Source organism: Poecilia reticulata, linkage group LG1 (genome assembly GCF_000633615.1).
Source record: "Poecilia reticulata strain Guanapo linkage group LG1, Guppy_female_1.0+MT, whole genome shotgun sequence".
Classification (NCBI taxonomy): domain Eukaryota; kingdom Metazoa; phylum Chordata; class Actinopteri; order Cyprinodontiformes; family Poeciliidae; genus Poecilia; species Poecilia reticulata.
Window position 1 is genome coordinate 20,367,580 of NC_024331.1, and position 24,345 is coordinate 20,391,924.

Genomic DNA, 24,345 nt, shown 5'->3' on the forward strand with positions numbered 1-24,345 from the left:
TTTTTATTTATTTTTTTGTTTTGTTTTGTTTTTGGCTTGTGTTCTTGTTAGAAACTATGTCTTCTGTGTTTAAGGCTTGGCTGACCGATTTGAAGAGTATCCTAAACTGCGAGAGTTGATTAGACTCAAAGATGAACACATCTCCAGCACCAACATTCCTCCTATGTAAGTTTAATAACTACTTAAGCTGTGATACTTAACCTGGTTTCAAATATTTATTAAATATATAAATTTTTGGTCAGGTATCTCCAGGCGGATCCGGAGCACTTCGACCTGCGGGAATTAAAAAGCGAGTTTGACGTGATCCTGATTGAGCCTCCCCTGGAGGAATATTACAGGGAGTCAGGCATCAGTCATACAGAACGCTTCTGGACCTGGGATGATGTCAGTACATAATTTATTTTATTGTTGGTTCTTATTTAGTAGCTGCACCCAGTGCATTAATTTCTGAATATCATTTGACCTAGTTTGGAGGGGCACTAGAATTTATTGCAACAATGTTACATTCGACTTCTCTTGTAAAAAGCAACTTGGATCGATTAAGTTTTCAATTCAGTGCAGTTTATTTATATAGCTCCACTACACAACATGTCCCTTGATGGTTTACAAAAACAAACAAAAAATGTCAGTCCAGTCATCCATACATTCTAATTGATCCTATTTATCAAACAATGCAGTTAAGTTTTATATCTAAGAAAAGCCAGCAGATTGCTTTGACTTGCAACAGTGGACAGTCGCCTGCATTGTGTTGTAAACTTTACTGCAGTTCAATTACTGACTATGCATGTAGCAAAGTATTTCAGCCTGTGCCTACCTACAGGAAAGTGTCAAAGCTAAACAGAATACCAGACCAGATGTAGCTTCTTTAAAGAGAAAGAGAGAACATTATAGTTAAAAGATATAATGATAATAATGGTAGACATCGCTGACAACCTCCGTTTTCTGTTGAGTTTTCAAATGGAGGTTGTTTCTGTCTCACTGGTTTAAAAGTGATGGAAACAGTCTTCCATCTCTTTTAAAAGAAACTTAATTGGATGCCAGCTATATAGGATACTGAATTTGGTGGCTTCAGTATTACATGTGGGGATATTTAGACGTCAAGGGGTGTTCTTGAGCTTTTGATGGGAAGTTTGAAAAATCTGACTTCTAAACACAAATAACACCATAAAGAAACATAAAAAAAAGGTTGTAATAAAATCGTATGTGAAAATGTGACTACTAGACTGCAATGATCTGTTTGATTACTAGTGAAATGTTTTTAGAGCTTTAAGACCATTGCAGTATATAAAATATTTACTAATTTCTACAAGATATTTACTATGGGGATTTTTATTATTTTCATTATTTTTCAATTGTGGCGGTTATAGATCATGAGATTGGAGATTGAGGAGATATCAGCTTTACGCTCCTTCGTCTTTCTCTGGTGTGGCTCTGGAGAAGGTCTGGACCTGGGCAGAATGGTAACAGCTTTATGTGATTAATTCAGACACCAGTTTCTGTTGGTAACAGGCTAATTCATCATACTTTAATTCATACTTCTTCCTTTTTCCTGGTTTGCATAAATAAATATTTTAACTTATTTTCTTAATTTCTTATCACTGAGACCAGTCCATTACCTTGGTAACATGTTAACTGTTGGGTTTTTGGCGCCTTTTGTGTGTTTTCCTTCATACCTGCACTATGCTTGGTATTTGTTCACCACCACAGGCATCTTTTCTCCTCCTTGGCAAAACAACTCACAAAGACCTTTATTTTTTTTATGACGGTTGTGACGTTAATCTATTAGACTTATCAGTAACAATGAGTCACAGCCTCGCCCTATGGTATGAAAATGTCTTTGATTGTGGTTTTACATGTCCTGGTATGTTTGTGCAGCAGTTTTTGTTTTGTTTTGTTTTGTTTCTTTCAGTACTGACTCTGCAGGCATTTTCGCATTTTAAATCCAAAGGGTTTGAGATTTAAGTTGTGTGTTTTAAGTTCTAAGATTTTTCTAATTTTGAGCGAGTAACAAGTATAAAAGAAACATTCAAAGTTTATATAAGGGTCTTATTGTTTTACTTTTATAGCTTTCAAGCTGTTTTGATGACCCAGTAACTGCCCACGCTGGCATGAAAGCAACTGTCTGGTGTTTATTTAACTTAATTAAGTACTGCTGGAAGCATAACTGATCTACATCCTACCAAGGAAACCTTACTATCAAACCTACCAAATGCTACCAAATGCTCTTGTTACAAACTCCTTAACCTGATTTCAGTGCCTGAGAAAGTGGGGTTTCAGGAGGTGTGAGGACATATGCTGGATCAAAACCAACAAGAATAACCCAGGAAAAACCAAGGCCCTGGACCCAAAAGCAGTTTTTCAGAGGACTAAGGTACAATGCACATACACATAAGAACCAAATAAACTGATATGCTGCATTTGTATGTTCATGTAAACTATTATATAAAATTGCGGATTTTTATCACGAGATTTCTTCAAACCCCTAATTGTCACACCGTTTAAAAAAAGTATATCTTGTGTTACTAAATATTTACACCAATAATTGTGGCAGTTCTTAATTGTGATGCATTTAATAAAAAGGCTAAAAAACGAAGAAATCAGATATTTCAGTACTTGACTTCCAGGTCAATGCTCAATCACAATCAAGATTAAATTGGCAGCCTAGTCTTTGTAAAAATAATGGTCACTTATTCTCTTCATAAGTCTTTTTCTGCTCCACCTCTAGTTCCTGTTTTTAGTCTGAACTCAACATTCATAAATATCATATATGTTTGCACCAAGATGTTGGAAATGGCCCATATTTTTTGACAAATGTAAAAACTTTAACCTGGAAAAGTCCAGAGTTTTGAAATGAAACTGTCCAAAGAATTCAGGCAGTGCCATTCTGGAAAAACTTGTACCCACCAAAACAGGAACATTTTATGTTAGAATGAAGGGGATCAGGCCCAACAGCTTAGTATTGCTTTGCAGTGACCTTTTCATCAAATGTAGCCCTCCTTCTTTCAGCTTTATGTACCGCTTGCAAAGCAGATCAAGGGTTTAGGCCTTTATGTCCATATTCTTATTTTAGCTGGCATCATGCTATCTTTTTTTCCTGGTGGCATAACCTTTACACGGAACAGGAAGGAAAACCGACTAGTTTGCTATCACTTTCTTGTTGTTTCTTGTCAGAGCTATCTCCACTTTATTTAGTTTTTAAGGAAACTAAACAAAGGGACTAGAACGTATCACATGATGACTGCTGATTAGACAGGCCATGCGACACGGAACAATTTTGGAAGTCATCGGTATTATTAGAGGAACAAATTTCCACTGAATATGTCACAAATGTATTTGTTTGTAGTTTTCTGTTGCCCAAGTAACAGCAACATTTTTAATTGCTACCGTTTCATTGTATGCTTTCATAAAAAAAAAAAAAAATCGTGATAAAATAATTTTACCCAATGTTATCTTTGTGCCTGAAAATGTTCCACATTAGGACATAACTTAGGTTTTTATATTACAAGTTATCGTGGTATAAAATGTACTAATGAGTAAGATGTGCTTATTTCAGGAGCACTGCTTGATGGGAATCAAGGGAACTGTGCGAAGGAGTACTGATGGTGACTTCATCCATGCCAATGTGGACATTGACTTGATTATTACTGAGGAGCCTGAGATGGGAAATGTGGAGAAACCGGTGGAGATCTTCCACATCATTGAGCATTTTTGTTTGGGTCGCAGGAGGCTGCACCTGTTTGGAAGAGACTCAACCATCAGACCAGGTGGGATAGTCAGATATTTATTGTAAAAAAATAAAATGAAATGTAAAAAATAGTTGGATTTATGATGAAATTCTTTTTGATTTATAGCTGATCTTGGTTTTGTAACTACTGTTTTTCTTTCTGCTTCCAGGCTGGGTGACTGTTGGTCCCACATTAACAAACACCAACTTTAACCCGGAGACCTACACCTCACACTTTCCTATGCCCGACTCCCATTTGTCTGGCTGCACAGAAGAAATAGAGAGGCTGCGGCCCAAATCACCTGTGAAACTCAAGTCGGACCGTGGAGGTGGAGCACCCAGAGGGGGTCGCGGGGGGCCAAATGCTGGGAGAGGCGGAGACAGAGGGAGAGAAAGGAACAGGCCCAATTTCCGTGGAGACAGAGGGGGGTTCAGGGGAAGGGGAGGGCCACATCGGGGGTTTCCGCCTCGCTAGAATGATGAGTGATTGTTGATACTCCTTTTCTGTGGTTTTTCTTTTACACAGTTGTTGTGGTCAGTAAGAATCCAACAAACTTTTACTGGTATGGATCTTTTTGAAACTGCTCAGTTTGAATATTTTTGCATAGAAATTCTGTAGATTAGATTTAAATAATGTTTCTAAAAATAAATTTTTTTCACATAATGTTTGTATTTTTCTAGATTCTTTCTTTGTAATGTTTGTATTTATACACTTGTAAACTCAAATAATAACTCATCCAATCACATGGCAGCAACGCTATGCATTTTTGCATATCCAGATGTTGTGACGATTTGCTGAAGTTGAAAGCAAGAATCAAAATGGAGAAGAAAGGATTTAGGTGACTAAATGTGACATGATCTTTAGTTCATAATCAGATGAACTGGTCTGATTATGAACTGCTGATCTACAGGAGTTTTTGCATACAGCCAAACTTCTGGGGTTTGGTGGAGAATGGTGTTTGTATGAATAAATATGTCTTGATGGTGTCAAAGGTCAAATGAGAAAAGGCAGACTTGTTTAAGACGATAGAAAGTCAAAGGCGGCTTAAAAGCCATTGTTACTCGGTCCAGTTTCCAATGACATTTAGATGTCCAGGTTGGAATTTTGCATAAACAAAAAAGCGTGGATCGATTTTGTTTTGCATTTATCGTTGAGGCTGCTCACTGGTGTGAAATGATGTGGAAGATATTTTCTCAGTACACTGTGGGTACTGAGAGAATATCAGTAATTCCAACTGAGCTGTGTTTCAGCACCACAAAATACTTAAGTATTATTGCTGACTATATCAGCCCACAATGTCCATCTCCTGATGGCTAGTTTCAGCTGAATAATGCCCATTGTAAATAATGTTAATCTCAAACTGGTTTCTTAAACTTGTCAATGAGTTCACTGTACTCCAGTGACCTCCACAACTGTCAGATCTCAGTCCAGTTCCACCTTAATTATGTGATGGTATCACAGCAAGCAAATTTGTTATGGTTGTGTGAAGTGAATTAAAATCTAAATGTTTCAGATACCTTGTTGAATCTATGTGATTAAGAATTAAGACTGCTCTGAAGGTAAAAGGGGCTCAATTCTGGTGTGACTTACCTAGAATAGTGCCTGGTCGGTCTAGGTCTCATAATATTTTGAGCTGAAAGTATTTGTAAAATTCAAAAGAATATCTTTCCGATCTAGACACAAGCATCAAATCTGAGCAGTGCAGATTTTTTTAAAACCATGGGACATTCCCTGTGTGTTGTCACTTTGGCCTGACACATGTAGTGTTTTCTCACATTGCAGCTTTTACTGCCAACATATTTGACATGGTGCTCTGCATGCGCACCAACTGTAATAGTCCTCAAAGTTGATTGGTTATTGACTTTTGTCCATGCACGGTCCGCATGCTGTTGTGCAAATTTCCAGTAATACCACACTGAGGGAGAGTCTGTTCAAGATGTTCAAGAAATGCTACCCCCTTTTTTTTAAGACTGCCAATGGTTTACTCCCTTAATTAAATATGCATTGTTAACTTGACATTTTGACAGCAGGGTTAAAGGTTTATACAAATTACATGGCTTAACTGACACTTTGATAAACTGTGTTATTGTTCAACCACTGTGCTTTCAGAGTCCTACTGCACTGACTGAAAACTAAAAAACTTAGCAAATGTTTGCTTGATGCTTGGCTATAGAACATAACTGATTCACATTTGACTAAAAACTGCTGTGGCTCAGGACAGAGAAAAGCTCACATGGAATATATAAGCTCAGCCAGTTGTTAATCTGACAATGTCCTCTTAATTTTTGTATCCAGAGCACTTAGTTACCAGCACGTACACCACTTCCTGTTGTCACTGGCAGAGCAAAAAAATCTAGAAAACTGACAGGTATCCAGAACAAACAAACAAAAAAAACAACAACAGCTTTCTCCTCTTCAGAATAGGCCTAAATCAAGTCTCACAGACATGCAAAACAATACGCCTCGAGTTTGCCTGCACAGGTGTTTAACGGGTCTTTTAGCGCAATGAACCAAATCTTATCTTGCAATGAGACTGCTCTTAAAGCACCAGTGAGCACAGATATGGCAAGGCAGAAAAAAAATCACAAATGCATTCAGAAAATCTGCATTCCACTGCAGGGAGGTCCTTTTGTGAGGTTTGCGGTACATTAACCGAGGCGTGACGTTAAGAGAAACTTACCGGATCACTTGCTTAATTAGTTCTCCAGAATGCTCTTTTTACACATAGTTTCATTGTTATTTAAATTTTGTTACATAATGAAATATGCAAAAGCCCTCAGTCAACCCTGATTTAAACTTTAGTTCAAAAGAATAGGATCTTCTTTTCAGTATTCAAAGTTGTTTTGATTATTTGTTCTTTAAAGTTTGGTGCTTTTTCAATAGAAATCCAGTCCACTGTCTGACAAGCTCCTGATGCTGGTTTTTTTGTTGTTGTTTTTTTTTTTACAATTTAATCATAAAAACCTCCTAAATTGAAAAAAAAACAGGTGTCTTAAGTCTCCATGTAACATATGAGCTGGGAAAGACAATTTTATAATAAAGCAGTCTGACAGACATAAAAATAGTATTTTGGCCCCAGCAAGAAGCTTAAAACTGAAACATACAGTGGATCATCTTTACTAGATCTCTTTTTCCCCAGGCCCACATGACTGTCAAGCAAATGCTCACCCGTAGATATTATTGTTATACGGCTTGTCCAATTTCCTGCACATTTTGCACTACATCTTTATAGTCAGTTACAAAAAAATAGGAGGAAACCTCTAACAGAACAGAACCAGAATCAGCCTTCTGCCGCAACCAACTGAAGTTTTTACAAGACAGAGTAGACATGAAAACAACACAGGTCTAAGAGTAATTTCTACATTAAATATAAAGTAAAGTGTTAATGGCAGCGATAGTGCTTCCAGACCTCTAGGAAAAAGTCGCAGCTAAGCATAGAAGCTCTGAACTGCTAGTAATATTGGATAGATGGATGTATGGATAGATAGATGGATGGAACAAATATAACTTTACCATCGAGCAGCCTGACTATGTTCTCCTTAGAAATTTGTGACAGATATAGTTGGAGATGGATGGACCATCCATGGATGGCCCATTTGGTCAATAATGTGTAATGCATGAATGGATGGATGGATATTTCACAGGCTTTAGACAAGTGGATTACTTATTGCTTTCATTAAAAAATACCTTCTAGTTCTAAATCTTTTTGAAGTCTGTTTTGTCTGTCCCACTTTTTTTGCAAGGAGATCATAGTCATACTGCTCGATGGTAAAATGATATTCTTTCCACTTCCATATTATTGCCCAAATGGCTGTCAATGAAATATTCTGAGATTAGAAATTGCTTTTAGAAATTATGGGACTGTTCTTATGTAATACCTTGGAAATGAAAACCTTCTTACAGCTCATTAATTAATCATAAAGTGTTAGCCAGCAGGTAACAATTAGCAATAATGCTTTCTGTTTACTTAGCTTTCTAAGAGGTTTTGAACCTTCTTTTCTTTACATGCTCAAACATTGTTCTCCACTTCATCCCACTTTATTACACTTTTAATTTTTTGGGGATGTGTTTTTCACTTGTTACTGATATTTTGCCCCAATTTCCATATAATTAGCCTGAAAAAAAATCCTGACATTCTCAGTCCCTTTTTCCCCAAATGCACACTAAATGGATAGAGGACACTGTGAAAGTTGACTGACTAAAACAGAAAATTATACACTAACCACCTCATCACTGACTATCAAACGAAGATATATATTCGGCTCTGGGGTTCAGACCACTGCACTGAACCCTATTGAAAACCTCCTGGTTATTCCACCAAAATTGATTTCTGAACTCTTCCTGAGTTAAAACGTTATTGTTGTTGTTCCTAAATGAATATGAACTTGTTTTCTTTGCCTTATTTGAGGTTTGAAAGCACTGAATCTTTTTCATTATTTTGACCATTTCTCATTTTCTGCAAAGAAATACTAAATGTTTGCTTGAAATTTCAGAGACATATTGTTAGTAGTTTATAGCAAAAAAGAACAATGTTCATTTTACTCAAACATGTACCTATTAAAAGTAAAATCAGAGAAACTGATCATTAAGTGGTCTCTTATTTTTTTCCAGAGCTGTATGCCTAATAATTGCATTAAATGAATCATATATTTTATCAGTAAAGTACAGAACACAACCTTAAGGTAAATATTCAATTTTTTTGTTCACCAGGAAGAAGACAGCTTAGTGTAAATAAACCCAACCTTAACAATGAAGATACTGTCAAAACATTGATATAAAAAATAAACAAAACAACTGTGAAGTGTTTTGTAAGACAACTTCTTTGCAGGAATTCATTTAAGAACATGGGAGTAACCATGACTGACGCACAAGTTGGATACCGGCACCGGCCAGATGTCACTTAAGCTTTAAATGTTTGCCGAAAAAGAGGGCAGAAGCGAAAACAAACCTGAATGTTTGGTATGCTTGGGATGTTTATTGTCATCTTTCCATTATAGTCTAAAATACATTTCACTTGTTAATTACATAAGAAACAAATTGCAGCAAACAAAGTTGATGAGGATAATTAATTAGTTTAAAGTTATAAACTTCAGAACAAAGGCAGGCATTTAAGACGTTTTAGGTCTTATAACAGCTGAATTGCTTTGTTCATGTTAAGGTTGCGTTCAGAATGGATTGGTGTAGCGTCTTCTATACTTCTTACATATTATGCACTTGCATTAATCAGTGATAGGACCAAAAACTTTGTCTTTTAGTTGCTTTGTTGGAAACCATGAAAGGTTTTCATCCTTGTTTCTATCTTGTTCCGTCAGTCTTTTTGCAGCACAGACAAAATGCTCTCTGTTTCTCCCCTAACCAACCTGTGCTTGATTACCCAGAAAACTGGCCTGGCATTAATATGTATATTAATGCCATACATAATACATATATATATGTATATTTAAAAAATATATAGTAAACATGCTATCAAAGCCACATCTGCTTTCATTACACCTCAGCAATACCACAGACAGATCACCTCCAAAGTAAAAAAAAAAAAACTAAATCGTTATTTGGGATTGCATATATATATTTGGGATTGCATATATATATATATACTGCTCAAAAAAATAACCGACGAGGGTCCCCGTTGTAAATCAGCGTTGCCTCCTAAGTGGACAGTTTGATTTCACAGAAGTTTGATTTACTTGGAGTTATATTGTGTTGTTTAAGTGTTCCCTTTATTTTTTTGAGCAGTGTATATACCAACAACATACACAAATACGTACTGTAAATGATTTTCACAAACGGTGACTGTAAAGTGACTGCTGAAAATAAGAAATACAGCAATCTACCAGGCAGAAGGCTCGCTAGACTTTGTGGTTGTCCATCATTTTGGCAGAAGCGTTTAAAAAAAAAAATCCATCCCAATTTATTTTTACTCATCTTCTTTAAAGTGATGATATTGGCATATGCAATTGCATTTCATTTTCTCTTGGTTTAACATTCAACAAGCTGAACAGAGGACTCTCATTGTGCCATCACACATCAAGCAGATAAATGTATATCTTTTTATCCACAGTGGTCAAAACCACTGACTGTGGCCGCGGTAAATACATATAAACAATTTAATGAAACGGTAGCGCTTAAATTATGAACATGGACATGAAGTGCACACCTTCTTGTGCATGTTCAAATGTGTTAGGTTTTGATGTGGATCTGTAGGCTGAATCTGTGTTCTGTTGGCACAATGTAAACTAGAATTACCAGCACTGCTACTGCTTCTACCAAAGTTTTGAAGTCAGGTAACATTTCTCCAACTGAAGTGATTACGAGTCTGCAAGATTCTCTGAGTGAAGGGCAGTGGGAGGAAATCCTGTAGAATGCATTCCTGCACCAGATTCACCCTAAAGCATCTTATCTATAACTCTTCTACACACTGTCAGCTCCCAGATAGAAATGTAATATATTCAATATGCAGGTCAGAGATGATGCTCAAATAGAATTTTTTTTATTGCTTGATTGATTTAGCTACTTCCATGATGTACTTTGTGCAAAAAAACTTAAATTCTGTGAGGATTGTAATCTGTCAAAATGACAGATGGCCTTTAGGCCTTTCTGTAACAATTTTTAAAAATGGTCAAAGACAGAAGATATTCATTTAATGCGACCCCTACTATCAGAAAATGTCACTGTTTGTTATTTTCATCTTTTTCTTGTGCACTAAAACCACTAAAGTTGTCAAAACCTGGTTATAAAAATCCAATATTAAACATATCATTGTTGAAGCCACAGTGTTCAAGGTAACAAAAGCATTAACTTATTGTCTGGAAATGATTGTGTTTTTGTCACTCATTGCAGAAAGTGAAACTCAAATTTTACATAGATTGATTATACATTGAGTGAAATATTCCAAGCTTTTCTTTCTTTAATGTTGTAAGACTATGTGTCTTACAGATGTTGAAAAACCAACACTCAGTGTCTCCACTGAAATCTAAATATTGTGAAAAATGCATTCATAAAAAGTTGAGTAGACGGGAAGGGTATGGTAGGGAATGGTCCACCAGTAACAAGGATAACCACTCCCTTTGTCAAACAAATCCATTTAAGAATTTGTTAGCAGATGACAAGGAGTGACCCGAGGTTGAAGTCAGCATGTCAAGAGCTACTATGTAGTGGAGAGTCTTGTATGTGCATGGGCTACTAATAACTCATTGCTCATGTTAAACCTCTTCTGAAACACAGACGATGGTGGAACCTAGATTAAAGAAAAGAAGAACTGGATCAGAGGTCCTCTTTTCAGATGAAACAAAAGTTTGCATTGTAACTGTAAATAGCGTTCAGAGTACCTTTTTTTATTGATTGGATGTAACGTTCTAATTTTCCGAGACACTGAATTTTTACACATCATTATCTGTAAGTCATTACCATCAATATTATAAGAAATAAAGTCTTCGACACACAATAAAGTCTTCAGTCAATCAGGACACTCTTTGGACACCTGCTGGAAGCTGAGAAAAATTCTTTCTTGTCAAGATACAAGCAGTAGTAGACGAGCATTATTTCACTATGTGGTGAATCTCTTATCACACCAGGTCTGTTCATCATCCAGACATACAGTACCTAGTCCATGCTTTCAGCAGGTGATCTTTTCAAATTTCTTCTGTTACAAATCTCTTTCTTTGTCTCTATATGTCTTGTCTCTTAATCTCTGTGAATGGCATTCTTCAGTTCTACACTTTGCTAATTTATACTACATCTTGTTTCTAGATCTTTGTGGTTTTTAGTACTTTGCCATTAGTCACCATTCTTCACATTCACAATAATGCAACAAGAAAAGGTTTTGTTTGAATAATTTATTCAAATAAAACACAAATACCCTTTAAAATGTATTAATCTGTTATTTAGTGTTTTATTACAGAAACTAACAATTACAGAGAACACAGTTCTTGAGAAAAATCTGATAAACTTGATCAACTACTCTTTTTCAGGGTCTATTCATTTGTTTTGGCAAAACTAGTCACTCAACAAGATTTGCTGGGAAAGTCCTGCACACAGACATTTTTAAGAGCCTTATTATAATTGGAAGATATCCAGATTCTGACTTTCTCACTGGAAAACTTAGGACTATAAAGTGATATTCCATTTGGAACACATATGATTTCCCCTGTCATATTTTAGATACAGTATTATCTAAATAAGTTCTAGATACTTCAGTTTGCAATAATTATTCACTTTAACATGTTACAAAGTAGTTTTTTAGAACCCCTGTGGGATATTCGACTAATACTCAAAGCAAACATTTCATTATGTAGCGCACATTCATTGTAACATACATAACCCTTATTATTGTAACGGTTACAATAATAACCTCTCTTTTTTTTTTACTCCTCCTCTTTTCTGTGTGCATGTCCTCTAGGTATGTTGAAAAGCCAGGTATTGAGGAATTGAAGCTGTGAAAAATTTACTGCAGATATGTGTTGGTTTAATGCACCATACAGCATCTTATTTGTTCTACTTTTTCAAGTCAGCATGCCACTATCCTCCATTTTCCTTGATCGGGACCTCATGTTGGATTCCATAGATCTCAGAAATTGGAATTAGGATTAAGGAAGTATGCCAAACGTATTCTGAAGATGTTCTGGTTGAAAACCACTTGGATCTGTATATTGCTGAATTTAGAGACTAGACTTTCCACTAATAGTTGTTCAGTAAACATGACTTATGTATTCTTTAACATATTAAAAAATGGTAGGAACATATTTGCCAATAGATCTTGAAACAAGAACAAATGTACACCTGAATTATTCAAATATAAACTGACAGAACATCAAGTGATGTTTATTACTTCAGCAGCCATGATGGATTTTGAAGTCATAGCTGGTCAGAAGCTTCTCATTTTCCCCAAGTCAAAGATGGGGCAGGTTTTGTGGGTATGAGGGCATTTTTGTTTTCTGAGATACTATTTGAGTACAAATGGAAGACATGATCAAACTTCCTGTGATAATCAAAGGAAAATAAGGTTTGCCGTATTTCCCTCTTTTTGTTTACAGCTTTGATTGTATGCTACATCTATGATGTCTTCCCTTTATCCTTTTGGAAATTTGGATATTTTATTTTGGACTTATTTTAATTTTATAGAATTCAGTTTGCTCCTAATCATGTAAATAATGATTAGGAGCATCATTATTTGAATCTCTTTCCAACGGTTATTCATTGCAAGATTGCAAGAGGCATCACAGTGCAAGAAAATGGAAACAGAAATCACGGTAGCGGTACAGCATCCAAAACAATGGGATCAAAATCTTTAGTAGTGTTTTAGCAACTCGGCACAAAATTGTGCTGCTATTACAAAAAAGGTATTATTATAGTAGAAAAAAATCCATAGGTCCTTTCCTAACTTCTGAGTTGTTAGGAGGATCTAACTTGAGTTTGTAAGTCATGGTGACAAATAATTTTCAAGTGACATATCTTAGAACAAGTATGTTTTCATTCAGCTGGTTGATGACTGAAAAAAATAATCCTTTTAGTACCAAAAATGAAATGCAAATTCAGAAAAGCATTTATAATATTGTTTGGGTAGTAATCATATGAAAGTGCACTTTAGGTAACATGATCAGTACATTTTTTCAGTCTCTTGTGTCTGCACAACTACTGCAGACTGTATCTGTTTTTTCTTTAGTTCACTCCAGGAACTAAAGAAAAAATAGATACAGATCAATTAACCCGTGACTGTCGTTTGTTTCAATGTAATGTTGTCAAGCTTGCTTCTTGTTAGAGGAGGAGCACCGCACCCAACATACTGGAAGTACCCCATTCTTGTGAAAGATGGCATTATGAAAAAAACCCATTGACTAACATCCTCATTCAAACAATGGACAAGAACTGTTACAAAATATGACTAAGACTATTAGTTGTTAAAACAATATAAAGTGTTTTCACAATTTTAAGATTCAGCAGCAGTCATAACAAGGAAAAGTAAAGATTGGCTATCTCAAATGTACTTTTTTACCACAAGTGACTAGTTTCCAAAGGTAGAAAGGGAGTAAAAGAGTCAGGATACTTAGGATACAGTCTCAGTCCAAGAAGGTACCTGAGATTTTCCTTTGCTTAATATGATTGTACCGTCTGAATGTCCACACTGGTCACTGCTTGTCATTCTCTTTATCGTTTGTAATCATTGTCCTTGAAATTTTAGACTTCGACTTCTGCTTAGTGTGTTTCCTCTCCTTTAGTTTGAAAAGCATGAAGTCAGTAATATTGGCTCAGTTCCTGCTTCTAGACTTCAGATGTTAAAGTGTCGATGTTCAAGACAGTGTACTGTGAAAACTTGTAAGTGGTGTTGTGATGGTATGCCATATATAAAAACTAGTTAAAAGTTCAGTCTAAGTATATTGGTGCTGATAATTGATGTTCATTGTTCACTATGTAAAAATTCTGATTTGAAATGACACCGTCCCTGCTTGTAATTTAAATGCATTTGGCTTTTTTTTGTACAATACAATGTCTTCTAACATAACCTAAATGTAGGTAAATGGTGTCATATGCCACACTGTTATGAGTTGTAAACCTTCAGCTTTGGTGGATGAGGCAAATACCTTCTGCTTTTAGTTATCTTAAAAATATATGTTCATTTTATTTTACAGCAGGTGATGTTTTCCACATGACTACACCGACTGATCACTCCAAAGTAGAGCATCCTGTAATGTTTTAGTCAATGTTACTTTGCCATGTTAAATTTAAGTGTATGTAAATATCAGTGGCAATGAAGAATGCATTAGTTTGAATTTGTTCATGGATAACTCCACCTCAGTTGTAACTAGCTCTTCCCGAGTCTCATTTAGCCAGTATTTCTGTAAGGAAGAGTGGTTCAAAGTTTCTCTGTAATGCTGTGATAGATCCATCTTCTGATGGGAACCTCTAGCGCTGTGATGTCACAAAACTTTTATGATCTCAAACTGTTTTCTTAAAGAATAATGGGCTATCTGTGCTCCCATGGCCTCCACAGTTAAAGGCTCAACACACAGGGAGCGACATCAATCCCTCTCCATTCATTTCCTATGGAACTTGCGCGATGAATCGACAATCGCTCTCCATACTCCAGGGAAGTGATCAGCAAAATTGTTGTATGTGAAATGTTGAGCTCAAGAAAGTTGAAAAATGTTCAACTTTTGTCGCTGCTGTTGCTATCACATTTTATGTATTCAAATCAGCCTGAATAGTGGAAAACTGTTGCTTTCTGCTGTCCTTTGTTGTTCCCTGTGTGTCAACCCTATCTCAATCCAAGAGACCACCTTTGGCATGTTGTGGATAACAGTACTAGCATGACATACTAAGATGGAAAGGAATGAATGGCCTGGGCTTACTTAGGGTGTAAAATTTTACCTCATATTATAAGGCTGGCGGCCGCCATGCTTTGCTAGCCCCCCTCTGCGCTTTACCTGCGCTGCCGCTGCTTTATTAAGTTTACCTCAGCGCGGATCCCGCGCGCCTCATTTCACTCGAAATGGATACAGGCTGACCTGTATGGATATTTACATCAACCCAGTGAGGGTAGTTATTTTTCTTTGGAGAACTCTATATCAAGGGAAGAGTTCAAAACGAACCGCATTAGCTCTCGTTGCACAGCTCTATGTGAACCGCAGGAATAACTTGTAGTCTCGCGTCTGTTTGCAGCCATTTGCGTGTTGAGTGAGCAGTGAGAATGATTGATCTTTGATGACATAATTATGTACGGCGTTTACATCTCAACACGCCGCCCAGCGTTTGACTCTGTCTTCCCTGTAAAGTTTATGTCTATGGTCCCGGTTGCCAAGCGGGTTAGAGCTGGTTCCGGCCAACCGCGTTAGTGGTTAGCGAACCAGCGCTAACCTCATTCAGCTTCAGCCCGGTGAGGAGCTTTCGCGCTCGCCTCGTAGTCACGCATCACGCTGGTTTTATATTATTTTATTATTGTTTTTAATATTTTTCCGGTTAAACGGGGCACCAAACCATATCAAATGCTTTGTCCATTTAGTCAGCCAGAGTTGACCGCACGGAGATCTGAAAAACTCGTCCCTCAAACTTGAGCAATCACAGCAGTTCTTATTACATGTTAACAAGTAAACTTGCCAGCTCCTTAAAATCTTAAATTTAAATGTTAACCAATTTAAATAGTTTAATTTGTGTATGCTGAAACCATTAAATCAAATTCAGCAACATTGATAATCTCAATAAACAAATGCTTCATTTATATCTGTGGTCTGTGTAAAAATATTAGTATTTATGGGTCCCTCAAGGCCTCGGGGCCTTATGGAGCCACTGACTTAATTTGGATTTAACAGAAGTGCAAATAATTGATATTCATTTTAATTGTATTTTTTGAATAGTTGTATTTAAGACTAGTTGTGGATTTAAATAGCGTTTCACTGGTGATGTTTTCCCATAACATATAATCACCCAGTAATATTTTTACTTTTCATGTCTACTTAGCTTTTTCTTTTAAAGGTTTTATTGGCTCTAGTGGCCTTTATTTGATAGTTAATTGACAGGAAAGTTGGTAATGAGAGAACAGGAAGACAGGCAGCAAAGGTCGCCAGGCCGGGAATCAAACCTACGGCGACTGCTTCAAGGACTAAGGCCTCCATACATGGGTTGTGCTTAACCCCTGCGCCACCACAGCAGACCCTTACTTAGCATTTTTAATACAAAAACACGGTAGACTACCTCGGTGCCCTGACCACCGGGCTTAGGAAGTTTTCTGGGGGAAACCTTGAAGCTCACTGGCTTGAATCTTGAGGATTGTGAAAGATCTGTGCAAAAACAAACATCCGACTTTGCATCAGCAGTAAAACTTTGGTTCAACATAAACATAAATGTTCTTGCAAATGGGCTCTTCTTCATTATATTTGCATGGAATACCTACTTAAATTTGCATGTATGATTTTGTATAGTATTAACTCACATAAATGACATTAAGTTTTAATACTAGACATTGGGTTTCTACATGCAAATCTAAACGTGTTAACCTTATCAAACTTTGCAAGAAGTGTTTGAGCTGAACTGCCAAAATCAGTTCTCATTGTCACTGCATGTGACAAAAATCACATTATTGTGTTCATATCGTCAGCCCCTTGTTGTCACAACTCCCTGATGAACCTTTCATCCCCGTCACCTTGCACACCTATTGTGTGATTGATCTGAATTTCGTGGATGTGTTTATTTATGCAGAAAATAATTCTCAACTTTCATGAAGAAGTTCATTAGCATAGACAGTCAAAACACCATTTTTTTCAGTAAGAGAGTAGATTTTGAGGAACAATTGTTTGATGGCGTGAGGAAGTACGTACTGAAATATTAGACTCCCCCTGCTCAGTTCTCGTCTGATGCAGCAGGACACCTCACAGATGCCTTTTTTTTTTTACATGAAAATTTTTATTTTTTTCCAACCTCCTCCTCCAAACTTGTAGTAGTTGTTCCTCTCTGCCATGATCGCTGTATTTACTCTGCTATTGTATATCACAAACAAAACATCATGACGTACACTGCAGTAGGAGGAGTAGCTTGGCTTGTGCATCTTGTGGATTGTGATAGATATGTGCGAAAACAAACATCCAACCTCGCATCAGCAGTTAAACCTTGGTCCAACCATGCTGGCCCCTGAGGTCTACATTGTTAAGATAACAAAGAATTATTTCTGCCTTTTTATATTAATTCATTTAGTTGCTGTTGTTCAGTAAGTAGTAGATTACTTCCAAAAATATGACTTTGTGGCTCATGATAGTCATCTTTTACGTCATGGCAGGAATGAAGGTGCCTAAAAAAAATGAACTGCCATGCTTTTCCTGATTCAGGTACTTCACCTAAAATTAGATTTGCTTGCATAGCTTTCATTTCTTCCTACGCACATTTTCGCACACACAAAAAGAGTGCCAGAAAATAAGAGATCTGTCAAGATGTTATAATCCTAGATGGGATATGAAATATATCACCAAGTATAAAATCTGATATCAAAAGTACATTTTTGACAGCAAAAGTAAATTTTTGCCAATGAAGATCGGCAGTATGTTATCAGTGGGATCATTCCTTAAGAAAATTATTCTACTGTATTCCCCTGTATTGACTCAGTAATTACTGGTTGCAAACAACAAACTGTTTAACAAAGGGCAGTATCATGTTTGTATTTAAGCTGAAGCGATAAAGATATGATTAAGTTGTGAATTTCCAGGTTTGTCAGTGTTAAATAGTCAGTGTTAATTATAAATATTTTATAAAATATAGTCTTAAAAATTTCACAGCTGCAAGCTAAACTCAAAAGTTAACAATAGATTTTAAACTGTGTTGATATAAATCCTTTATTGCTCAAAGTTAGGTTCCCACAACTAGATCTTGTCCATTAGGATAGTTTGTCAAATGTTTTCTTATGAGTTTCTGCTTAATCCTGCAGTTTCCTTACTGGTGTAAAGTTGATTTATGGTAACAATTACACACTGCATGAAAGACAAGGAAACAACTCTAAATCACAACTTCCCAAGCTCTACTCATGCATTTTGGCATATTAAACTGCTCTAGTAATTTAAATGCTGCTTCTGTATGTGCCATCAAGATAGCATAGATGCTGACTGCATTACTCATCACACTTTTTGGGCCTTTTTTCTTAAACCTACGTCAATGTGAACCCCATCCTTCCTCCTCCCGCCTCTGTCTGGATTGTTTCTGACATCTTACATGAAGAGATGAAACAAGTTCAGCTAGTTAGGTTAGAAAAAGAAAGAATTTGTTACCTCCTTCAAAAAGCCTCTGCCACTGATAACTCCTCATTTTCATCTTCTGGCTTGAGGCAGAAAGGTGTTTGTCGCCTTCTCTTTCAAAACTGGTGACTGTAAGGAACTTGCGGGATAGTTGAACTATACTGAGGTAAAGGAAAACATTACTTATTTATCTTATTTATATTTCTTGTTTCAAACCTAAAACTTAAACTTTCAAATATGAGAAGTCAATAAATTGTGGGAAGAAAGAGAGCCCTTTCTATATTTTTCAAATCTTAAAATTTCTGAATGAAGCTTAGTTAGACTTGTTGGGTTACTTTGCCACTATGTTAAAATGAATTTAAATTCCTAATTGTAAGTATCCTGATGTATGTTTCCTACTATTATGCATTTTGCTAAATGCATGTTTGCTTTTTGTTTCCTTCCTGGTACTTTAAATGAAAATTCAGTAAATTATGACAAAAAAACAGAAGAGGCAAATCACGCATATGAAAAAATATCATAATGTGTTATAATTAATATTAATATGTAGATATTTAATTTATTGGTTTTGCAGTGTGTGGATACTCACTATATAAATTTTTTGTAGAAATTAAAAGCAATTGTGGTCTAGCTTTGGAGAATTTTAAACCATTTAGGATTTTTGCTTCATCATTGTATTTTGGCAAATGTATGGTAATTTAACCATTAAATCTCTTACAATAAGAGAACATCTATGGAATAGGAAAGGTCCTTATCAGACAACTTATCTTATTCTACAAATATTTATAAACATGCAATTATGAATATTCTGAAAACTAAAAAAAAGATTATTGTTGTTTCTGAGTACATTAAAGGGCTATTTTGGGTCAAAGTGCAGGGGCCAGAAAGTAGTGAAATATACAGTTGTTTTGTCATCATCATTATTATTATTATTAGTTTGCTTTATCTGTAGGTATTCTGTCAGTGACTCAAAAACTTAAATGAGAAATTATAGCACAATGTTTTATCTACAAAAATGAAAATGTTCATTTTATATTCATTCTATTTTTCATTTGATGGGTCCTGGAATTTAAAGGATCTTGTTGTTTTATCACTTGTGATATTTTATTACATTCTGCACAAAAGTCCAGATCAAAAACTGGTGATTCACCTGATCACTGCATATATCTGACATTTCTTTTTTTTTTGGAAATGTTTGCTATTCATCAGTTATTCATAAAATATTTATATAAACATACTTTATAGGTGGAAAAAAAGGATGCGGTAGCTTCTGCAGTTACATAGAAATACTTAAAGAACACTGCTTAACTAGAGTTTGTCATGACTGTTTGCTAATATTTTAAGATGGTTAAGGAATTTGTTTACACTGTCCTGTGGAAAGTGGATACACCTGTTAATGGAATCTTGAACTGCAGCTGCAGATAGGAGACAGCTTTGTCATGTGGGCAAGAAGTTTCACAAACGTTCCTCTGGAATGATGGTGTACCCGGTTTGACCACCCTGCACTGGCAAAGTGTTAGAGTAGCAAATCTCTTAAGACTCTTGAGACTGCTGAGTTAATCTGTTTCAGGGTGAGAATGAGGATACAAAACTGGTGCAGCCAGATTCACTGAATAAAAGGAACTTTTGTTCTGGCAAACACCTCAACCTCTTTCCTGGGCCCATTGCAATCCCAGATACTTAGAATAAATTAATTTATGAGCTGCTTTAATTTGTTAAATGTGACTTTAAGTCATGATACTTGGATAAATAAACATTTGTAAGCTGTAATATCATGTTTTTTTAGGAGGAAAGCAGAAACCACATCTATGTTAACAGTAGATGTATAATGCTCTGCAAAATAACATATTAAAATGGCTCTATTCTGAATGAATATTTCACAGAAAGCTGACACCTAGAGGATGGCACCTCACGTGTTCCTTCTCCTGTTAGCAGGTGATGAAAATGTTAAAGTTCATATTTGTATATGTGGCTGAGCTACCCATTGATCATAGTTTTTCTACAGGTCTAATAGGAGCAGCAAAAGCACAAGGTCTGACAACAGGTAACACATTCAGATTCACTGCATTACTCAAATTTTGAGGTTTATTGTTGTGATTTCACAGCGTATCCTATCAGAATAACAACAATTTCTAACAATGCCAGGAAAATATAATGAAAATAACCAGATAGTTTTAATTGTTTTAAATCAAAAATCAACAAAGTTACCACCAGTAACTTGGCAAAAGCAAATAATTGCTATTTTACAAATAAAAGTGGGGTAAAATCTTTTAACAGTTAGTAGGTTTTCCTCTAGTCTTCAATGTATTTTGAAGCATAATTACTGATCATAGTTGGATATTATTTTAATAATCCCTAAGGTTTCAACGTCATCCAAAACATGCCCACTTGTATATCACTTCAATCAGTGAGTAATATGACAGTACATAATATTTGCCACTAGAGGCCAGTCACAACCAGGAAAAGGATCACAGATAAAAATATAATTTTTATTGGTGCTAGATAATGCTCATATTTGCTTTGAAAATTGACAAAACACAAACTAATAGCTACTACAAGCTATATTAAGATTTCTCCAAGTGCTTTCCACTATTCATAAAACAAGAGAAAACAACTTCACACCTTTTCTTCTTCTTGGGATATTGGAAGACCAGATTCAAATTCAGAGGCAAGATTACAGCCAATACTAGTAAATAAATATTTCACTGCAATCAATTGAATCTCTCTACAAGTGAATTTATCATTAACATTTAGTGCAACAACTTCAGATGCAGTAATTTCAGCTTCAGTCACTGCAATGTCAGCAGTCATTACAACCTCACTGTGAAGTAAAGCCTTAACATTTGCAGCCCGATAGTACCATCTCCCACATTCAATGTAACAACATCCTAGATAAAGAGCTTTCTTTTAAAAATCACATAGCAAATTTGTTACGAACACTGAAAATGAAGATTGGGTTTTATTGCTGAAATGGATCTTGTTTCTCTCTTAAAGCTAGAAGTAAATTGGTAGCTGCAACAATCCTGCCACTAAACCTTTAAAATTTCACTGAATCCCAATTTAACTTCAGAACACAGAATTTCTATCTCAGTTTAGTATACATGGCAAGTGTATCAGGTAGCACAGCCTATTTAACATTTAATGCATTTTTACAAGCCGATACTCATGTTTTAATAAATATATTTCTGTATTTCATCATTTATGTTTATTTGAATTTGAAATTAAAATTTTCAATTTTTATAGCTATCGCTGTTTTTTTATTTTGGGTAACCAGTAACCACAATAAATTCTGCCTGAAACAAAAAAATTGTTTTCTTTCACTCAGCCAAACAAACAACTATACCACCAGAGACCATGAACTCAACACTAAATAGCACTGAGCTCACAACATTGGCATCAGGTAAGCTTCCTTTAGCAGAGCTAAAATGTTATGATGAGCTATGTTCATATCCAAGAATATTCTATATTCGATATATGTTTAATAAAATCTCTTGATTCATTTCAACAGACAATGGAACACAGTCAACAACCAATGAAACCACAGCAATACTAATACCTGAGCGAACAGCTTCAGGTAGTTTTACTGCTACCACATTAAAACTGCAATGATAATCTGGTTATTTGCTGTGCAACAAGTCTATTAGATCTTATTAGATTAGATTTTAATAAAATCTCTGCATTCAAATTGACAGCCAATGGTACAGAGCCAACAACCAGTGAAACCACAACACAAGTGACTCAGCCAACAATTTCAGGTAGTCCTACTTCCACTACAATAAAATTATAATGTTTATCTGATTGTTTGCAAAATATCAATAAATAATCAATAAATAAACCACAAAAACACAAGAAACTCAGACAACACTTTCAGGAAATTCTAGTGTATTTTATCTGATTATGCTGTGCAACAAACCCAGCTGGCTTTTAATAAAATCTCAGCATTCGTTTCTGCAGCTAATGCAACCGAGTCACCAGCTATTGTAACTGCAACAACTCAACAAGCAACTCACCCAACAGGTTCAGGTAATCCTTACTTTCCCACAGTCAATATGTTATGATAAGCTGATTGTTTGCTGGGAAACAAATCTTGAAGCCATTTAATAAAATTACAATGTTTAATTTCTCAGGCAATATGACAGATTTGCCAACTACTGTAACTGCAACAACACAACAAGCAACTCAGCCAACAGGTTCAGGTATTCACACTTCTACCATAATCAAACTTTTATCATGAGCTGATTGTGTGCCAATCAGTTAAATATGTACCACTGTCAAAATCGCATTGCATTTTCTAATATTTTAATAATGTCCATCACATTTTCACTTAAGCTCTATTTTTCACTTCAGGTATGCAGCCCCTTTTATACATAAGAAAAGGTTTTATGGGCCCATATGTCAATGCGAGAATTTTGTTGCTAAAGTAGTGGTGTGCTTAGGTTTAGTTCAGGGGTGTCAGACTCCAGTCCTCAAGGGTCACTGTCCTGTGGTTTTTGGATGTGCCACGGGAGGGCACGGAGCTGTGGGGGGGCTGGAGGGCGCGGCTGCCCCCTGGCCCGGGCCCGGATGGGTGCCCATGGGGGCCCGGGTGTGAAGGTGCCAGGGAGGGAGGAATGGTTTCAATTCGCTTTAATGTCTGATTATAGATGGAGAAAGTGCGCCCTCGCCTGTTCAGAAAGGTGTATGTAATGTTAAAGTTACTGTCCCTCAAGGGAATATATAGTAGTCAGTACCAGTAACTGTTTGACTCATGGTTTAGCCGATGTGCTTCCTGGGTAAAAATGAAACAACCCATCCCCCCACCCCCTTTCAACAGTTTCAAGCAGCGCAGGTGATACACGTCGGGGGCCCGGTCATTGGCCCCGCCCCCCGGCCTGACGCTGACTTGTTCCGCTAGTGGCCACAGGTACAAAACACTGGAATGAAATGGCTTAATTACCTCCTCCTTGTGTAGATACATTCTCCAGAACCTTGCTAACGACCTAATTATTCTATTCAAGTGTGGTGCAGCAGACAACTAAAAGTTGCAGGACAGCGGCCCTTGAGGACTGGAGTTTGACATCTGCGGTTTAATTGGAAAATAATAATTTAATTCTTTTACAATCCTCATAAAATTCAAAATCATCCTGATACTTTTCAAATTAGTAGATCTAACTGCTAAAGACAAAACTGCGTATGTTAGTAGGATATTGATCCTAAAATAATTTCTATTAGTTTATGCTAACTTGTTCTGTGCTTAACTCCCAAAATTATTCCTTAAATTTGAAAATAAATAAATAAATAACGACCTGTATATTTATGTCACTTAGAGTTGCCACCCGTCCCGTAATGTAGCGTCCCGTATTGAACCGATACGGGATGCGATTTGTTCCGTATTCTACAAATGTGGATGTGTAATAATAAAAAAGTGGTCTCCGAGTACTTTATATAGTAGGCTGCCCCAGTCATTGTTTCACTCACGGTGTTGCGATATTGTGCTGAACTGCTTTCTGGGTAACACACACTAACCCCCCCTCTTTACAAAATACAGGGACTGGTCCCTTATTTTAATTTCTGAAAGTTGGCAACCCTAATGTCACTACATAAACCATATTTAAACAAATATTTCCATAACTATTGTTCTTTTAGGTCATGTAACTTCAGAGGCAGCCACGAGCATAACAACTACACCATCAATCATCACCATGCCAGGTAGTCAAACATTTACTTTTATCAAATTCTCACTGACTGTCCCAAAAATTTTCAAGTTATCCAAATTTTAGGGATTGCTTTTTTAGTTGTGGGTTACATTTTTTGTAGTGAACTGATTTGTTTGTAACGTGTGATAACAAGTCAACACATTCTAATCCACTCTTAATGCAACCTCACCACCAGTAAGCCCAGCATCACCAGCAGCCAACATCACCTCAACTCCA

At 36.2% G+C, this 24,345-nt stretch overlaps 2 protein-coding genes across 2 annotated transcripts in view; both read left to right on the forward strand.

Moving 5' to 3' along the window:
* mettl14 (methyltransferase 14, N6-adenosine-methyltransferase non-catalytic subunit) overlaps positions 1–4,398 on the forward strand; it is an 8,992-nt gene extending 4,594 nt beyond the window's left edge. Inside the window, exons 6-11 of the mRNA XM_008413649.2 lie at positions 75–165; positions 243–384; positions 1,368–1,460; positions 2,255–2,371; positions 3,554–3,764; positions 3,895–4,398. Coding sequence (XP_008411871.1) covers positions 75–165; positions 243–384; positions 1,368–1,460; positions 2,255–2,371; positions 3,554–3,764; positions 3,895–4,199 — 959 coding nt within the window. The 3' untranslated portion in view covers positions 4,200–4,398. The remainder of the gene's footprint in view (positions 1–74; positions 166–242; positions 385–1,367; positions 1,461–2,254; positions 2,372–3,553; positions 3,765–3,894) is intronic.
* Positions 4,399–18,426: 14,028 nt separating this feature from the next.
* The window catches only part of LOC103467348 (uncharacterized threonine-rich GPI-anchored glycoprotein PJ4664.02-like), a 22,107-nt gene continuing 16,188 nt past the window's right edge, over positions 18,427–24,345 (forward strand). The window contains exons 1-9 of the mRNA XM_008413658.2: positions 18,427–18,599; positions 20,317–20,368; positions 20,439–20,477; positions 21,759–21,833; positions 21,942–22,007; positions 22,126–22,188; positions 22,388–22,456; positions 22,561–22,629; positions 24,059–24,121. Of these exons, the coding sequence (XP_008411880.2) occupies positions 20,335–20,368; positions 20,439–20,477; positions 21,759–21,833; positions 21,942–22,007; positions 22,126–22,188; positions 22,388–22,456; positions 22,561–22,629; positions 24,059–24,121 (478 nt within the window). The 5' untranslated portion in view covers positions 18,427–18,599; positions 20,317–20,334. The remainder of the gene's footprint in view (positions 18,600–20,316; positions 20,369–20,438; positions 20,478–21,758; positions 21,834–21,941; positions 22,008–22,125; positions 22,189–22,387; positions 22,457–22,560; positions 22,630–24,058; positions 24,122–24,345) is intronic.